The 6,000-nt window shown below is 39.7% G+C and overlaps 1 protein-coding gene across 5 annotated transcripts in view; it reads left to right on the top strand.

Moving 5' to 3' along the window:
- The window catches only part of Ankrd12 (ankyrin repeat domain 12), a 116,640-nt gene that overhangs the window by 101,565 nt on the left and 9,075 nt on the right, over positions 1-6,000 (top strand). For all 5 annotated transcript variants that reach the window (XM_050153432.1, XM_050153429.1, XM_050153430.1 and 2 more), the window contains one exon: positions 4,221-4,319. In XM_050153432.1, the coding sequence (XP_050009389.1) occupies positions 4,221-4,319 (99 nt within the window). The remainder of the gene's footprint in view (positions 1-4,220; positions 4,320-6,000) is intronic.

Here is a 6,000-nt window from a genome sequence, read left to right as displayed (position 1 = left end):
CATTGAGCCTATAATTCAGGTTCTTTGAGAAGCTAAATAAGAAGGAGAACCCAAAGAAAATCATATAGGCATCCTCCTGAATATTAACCTTCATCAGGCGATGAAAGGAGACAGAGACCCACAATGGAGCACAGGACTGAAATCTCAAGGTCCAAATCAGAAGCAGAAGGAGAGAGAGCACGAGCAAGGAACTCAGGACCGCGAGGGGTGCACCCATACACTGAGACAAGGAGGATGTTCTATCGGGAACTCACCAAGGCCAGCTGGCCTGGGTCTGAAAAAGCCCGGGTTAAAACCGGTCTTGCTGAACATAGTGGACAATGAGGATTACTGAGACCTCAAGAACAATGGCAATGGGTTTTTGATCCTACTGTACCTATTGGTTTCGTGGGAGCCTAGGCAGTTTGGATGCTCACCCTACTAGACCTGGATGGAGGTGGGTGGTCCTTGGACTTCCCACAGGGCAGGGAACCCTGATTGCTCTTTGGGCTGACGAGGGAGGAGGACTTGATTGGGGGAGGGGGAGGGAAAGGGGAGGCGGCGGTGGGGAAGAGACAGAAATCTTTAATAAATAATTAATTTAAAAAAACATATCTGTCGTTGGGGTATGGTGGTGCACACTACACATCCCAAAATGGGGGAGGCAAAGGAGGCAGATCTCCCTGAGTTCAAGGCCAGTCTGGTCTACTTGGAGAGTACAGCCAACCAGACTAGATAGTGGAACCCTGTCTTTAAAAGAAAAAAAAATCTGTTGTTGTGGCTATGAGGCTAAACATTTTGAGTGATTCTCAATTTTCTGTAGGGTAAATCTCAAAATCTTATTGTTGCATACAAAGTCCTTTCTTCCAATACTTTGCTAGGCTTGGTCTTAGTAACTGCCCCTAGTGTACAAGAGGGTACACTGGAACCCTCTAACATAGGGACTCTTTGGCAGCGTGCCTTTACATGTTCTATCTTTTAATCTGGTGTCTTTGAAATGGATGAGGACAGATACTAAACATTAGCTGAGAAATGATGCTGGTGCATTTAAAATCTTTACAGATCAATAGATAAGTAATGAACGGTAAATTTGTTATTGATACAGTCTCAGCAAAATCCATTATTAATAATTAAAAAATTCAGCTAATAATTTTTGTTTGTTGCCCAATTTTTATTTCCTCTTAAAAAGTAAAACATTTTAACTGAAATTATGTAAGCTTGGATTATAACATAAAAATTACGTTCTGGGGGGCTGGAGAGATGGCTCAGCAGTTAAGAACATTGCCTGCTCTTCCCAAGGTCCTGAGTTCAATTCCCAGCAACCACATGGTAATGAGGTCTGGTGCCCTCTTCTGGCCTGCAGGCATACACACAGACAGAATATTATATACATAATAAATAAATAAATATTTTTTTAAAAAAAGAGCATGTTCTGTTAGAATTTGTAAGTTAGTTCTTAAACTCTTTGACACCTCACTCCTGAGAAATGGTATAGTACAAGTCTGATTCCCGTGACGGAATGCAGAGAGACTTCGTTAAATTAGAATTGTTTCAAATACTTCTTTAAGAGAGACAGATGATAGAAATTGGATGGTAGATAGAAATTGGATATAGTATGGATTTTTGCCTTTAATGAGAATTATTAAAGCAATGGAGTACAAAACTGTGTAGTGAAACGAATGCCCACTTAGCAGTCACAAATTAGATACCTAAATTTGACTTCACACCATTAGTTTTGTGTAGTTTTAAGTGGTTAACTCCACTTCTCTTCTGATTATCTTTCTCCCTCCACTCTTTCTCCACCATTCATCTATGTACTTAGCTCTTCCTTCAGAATGCTCACGTACTGTCCTCTCAAAGAACCGGCAGCCCTGGTTTTAACTGAGTGGTCTTTCTCTGTGTTCCTTGAGACAACTGTATACCTACAAGAGATGATAGTATTAGAACAATAGCACAGCCGGGGCAGTGGTGGCGCACGCCTTTAATCCCAGCACTCGGGAGGCAGAGGCAGGTGGATCTCTGTGAGTTCGAGACCAGCCTGGTCTACAAGAGCTAGTTCCAGGACAGGCTCCAAAACCACAGAGAAACCCTGTCTCGAAAAACCAAATAAATAAATAAATAAATAAATAAATAAATAAATAAATAAATAAATAAATAAATAAATAAATAAATAAATAAATAAATGAATAAATAAATAAAACAATAGCACAAACCTCATTTCTTTAAACTTAAAACAACTCACAGACACAAAAAATGTGTTTTTACAATTAGAGGCCTGAACAGTTATCCCAAATAAGCTGTTGCCTTATAGATGTCCACACTGTTCTGTTGAGACCTTGTGATGATGTCTTATGCGTGTTTGGCTCCTCAGAATTCCTGCGTGCTAGTTAGAAATACAAAGTCTTTACAAATCTAGCTTTGATTTTTTTTTTTTTTTTGGAAAGAACTTTTTTCAATGTTCTCTTGTGATCGTTGTAGCACCACCATAGGAATTTGATGTCCTGCCTTCTAATGGAGTTAACAGACTATAACATGTTAGGAGATAACTAACTTACCTTTCCCTAGTAGGCCAGTAGTAGTCATAACAAGGATATGAAAAGGAAAACACAGATACCTTAAGTAGAGAGAATATTCAGGGTCAAAGATTGTTGCCAAACTGGCCTATCTACATTAATAGTAAATTGCCAACTTCCGCTGGAATTAATCAGAAAGCATAATCCATTGTAATTTCAAGTTAGAAATGAACTGACAACTTTTGAATGATTACACACAAAGTTATGTGGGATGTTGTATACAATTAAGGAAGTTCGGGCTGGAGAGATGGCTCAGCAGTTAAGAGCACTGGCTGCTCTTCCAGAGGTCCTGAGTTCAATTCCCAGCAACCATGTGGTGGCTCACAACCACCTATAATGAGATCTGATGCCCTCGACTGGCCTACAGGTAGGATACTGTATGTATGTATGTAATGTATAAATAAATAATAAATAGAAAGTTTATTACATAGTTTTGTCTACTTTTTCATGAGAGAGTTCATTAACACCGAGGTTTTTTTCTGTTTTATTCTTATCAAGTCTACAAAGAGGCTTTGCCTATTAAACTGAAGCACTGCTGTTGTCTCAAAGTTTTTGCACCAGCTTTTCTGTTTCTGTGACTTTCATCTCTTCCTGTCTGGGAGCTCTAACTGATGCTCTAAAATAGCTCTGCAGTAATTAACTTTTTAGTCCTAATGATTTGCTCTTTGAAATTTTGCAGTGGCCTAAATATCAAAAAATCTAAACATAATGGAATGTCCTGTTAGGTTTTAGACAATTGGAACTGACTGAAAAGTCTTACTCAGTTGTATAATGGCTTTTTCATCAGAAGGACTTGCTGTGCCAAATAAGCTGACAGTGTTTAGTTTGCCTCAAAGATTCTGCGTTTCAATTCAGCATTTTCTGAATCCATTGCTTTAGGCAGAGATCATGTTAGTGGGTGCATGTGGCAGAGACTCCTCACTTCATGGCATCCAGGAAAGGGAACTGGAGGATACTCTGCCACCACTCCCAGGGCTCTTTTTACAGTCCTGCCACCTTTCAGTAGTTTATTCAGATTTTGTTTCAAACAGACTAGAGTTTGATTGAAGTGTTGATTAGGGCAGAGCCCTCATAACCTAACTGTCTTAGAAAGCTTCTGTTGTCAAGTTGATCAACCTGGGAAGAAGGAACCCCAAATGAAGAGTCAGTCTCCTCCCTCAGATTGGCTTGTGGGCATGCATATTGGGCATTTCTTGATTGGTAATTGATGGAGGAGGGTTCAGCCCACTCAGCGGTACCCTCCTTAGTCACGTGGGCCTTGCCTGTATAAGAAAAATAGCTGAGCAAGCCAGTAAGCAGCATGCATCCATTGCTTTCTGCTTCTAGCTCCTGTCTTGAGTTCTTGCCTTGGCTTCCCTCAGGGAACTGTAACCCATACGCCAAATAAACCCTTCCCTCTTTTGGTCAGTGTTTGCTTTTGGTTGCTTTTGGTCAGTGTTTTGTCACAGCAATAGAGAAGAAAACTAAAACAGTTGCTTCTATGCATATCTGATTGACATTTACAAGTATTGCTTACTAATCCTCTAGGATTCTCAGTCTAATCAAGTTGACAAGATTATCCATCACAGAGTGTATTGTTTAATTCACGAAATGTCAGGTTTTAAGTTACACACTGAAAGTTTAATTGTAGATAAAAAACTTAATAGTCTCTATGTGCTTTCTAATTAGATTACACCACCCCCTTCGCTGTCAGATCCACTTAAAGAGCTCTTTCGGCAACAGGAAGTAGTAAGAATGAAACTGCGTTTGCAACATAGTATCGAACGGGTAAGGTGCCCTCATATATAAATGTATGTAAAAATGACCTATAACCTTTTCATTGGTGGATATCACCCATTGACTACCCTTTGGGGAAATGCTGTGATTTTCTTCTTGTATGCTCATCTAATTGAAGGGAGAATTTTACACCTGTTTTAGGATAGTTGCTTCCTTATTACAACTCATGCTGAAGTATGTTTTTATATCTAAAATCTCTGTGATACATCATTTGTTAAATTTGTAGTATTCAAATAGTCAGTTTCTAGTAGAACATTTAGAATTCTAAGTTTTTGAGTGCTTTTGGCCATACCAGTCACTTCAGGGCTAATGGGAGAGGCTATATCTACTCATCTTTTTGGTATGCCTTAGTATCTAATTTTCAGTAGTTTGTTTGGTTTGGTTTTTTTGAGATAGGGTTGCTCTGTGTTTCCCTGGTTTTCCTGGAACTCACTGTGTATACCAGGCTGACCTAGAACTCATAGAGATCCGCCTGCCTCTGCCTCCTGAATGCTGGGATTAAAAGTGTACACTGCCACCACCTGGCTGGTAGTTAGTTTTGACATGAAAGAATTTTTTTTTAAAAAAAAATGGCAAACTGGTGCTGGAGGGATGGTCTAGTAGTTAAGAAAATCATTGCTATTCTTTTAGATCACAAAGTTCAAATCCAAATATCCATATATTGGCTCACAACCATCTAACTCCTGTTCCAGAGGATCCAAAGCCACCTTCTAGTTTTCTACAGGCACCAGGCACACATGTGGTACACATACATAATATGCAGGCAAAACATTTACATAAGATTAACCCTATTGCTAGAAATCATGGAAGTCATTTTACATGGATTTGCAAAGTATATCCCCTCAAGCCAGATGTGGTGACACATGCCTTTAATTCCAGCACTCCAGAGGGAAACAGGCAGGTGGATCTTTGTGAGTTCGAAGCCAGCCTGGTCTACATAAAAAGATCCAGAACAGCCAGATCTACAGAGGGACCATATCTCAAAAGAAAACATAAATATATCCATATCCCCTTAAGCTTGTGGTAAAGTTATATGGCCTCTAAAAGATGTAAGCTATATTTCACAGAAATATGCAAATGCTTGTCTTTGATTTATATGCAGTGGGTTCCCTATGGCAGAGGCTCTTAACCTTTTTTGTACTTTGAGCCAATTAGGGAACTTGTAACGAGTTCTTAGACTATGTTTTTAAGTGAGTAAAGTTCATGTGATTGCAAAGAGAAGCAAGAAGGGAGAGCAAAGCACTGGCACAGGCTGAACTCAGTGACAGTGTCTTGTACATCCTCCTCCCTGCACAGAGAAAGCCAAGTGTCTGTGCTCCCAGCCTGTCCTCACAAGGCACTGTTTGCTGGTCATTCTTGCTAGCACAGGTCTCAGAGCTATTCTTGTTGACACTGAAGGTAAAAGTTTATGGTGACCACGTAATACAAGCCTGTAGCAGACTCAGGATGGGTTGCAATCTACAAATGGACATCTGTGGTTCCATCTGCTAAATACAAAAGATTAATAAGACTCAGGCCATCCATAACTGGAAGTTTGGGACAGGTAACTCATTAAAGAGGAGTGTGTTTGTTTCTGTAAATAATATCATTGTAAAAATTAAGCTTCAGCTAGAGAGGTGGCTCAGCAGTTAAGAGCACTCCCTGCTCTTCCAGAGGACCTGGGTTTGATTTT

The sequence above is a fragment of the Alexandromys fortis genome, unplaced genomic scaffold, assembly GCF_014885135.2.
Source record: "Alexandromys fortis isolate MF-2015 unplaced genomic scaffold, M_Fortis_MF-2015_v1.1 scaffold_61, whole genome shotgun sequence".
Classification (NCBI taxonomy): domain Eukaryota; kingdom Metazoa; phylum Chordata; class Mammalia; order Rodentia; family Cricetidae; genus Alexandromys; species Alexandromys fortis.
The sequence above is the reverse complement of the archived record's forward strand: the minus strand, read 5'-3'. Positions and strand labels throughout refer to the sequence as shown.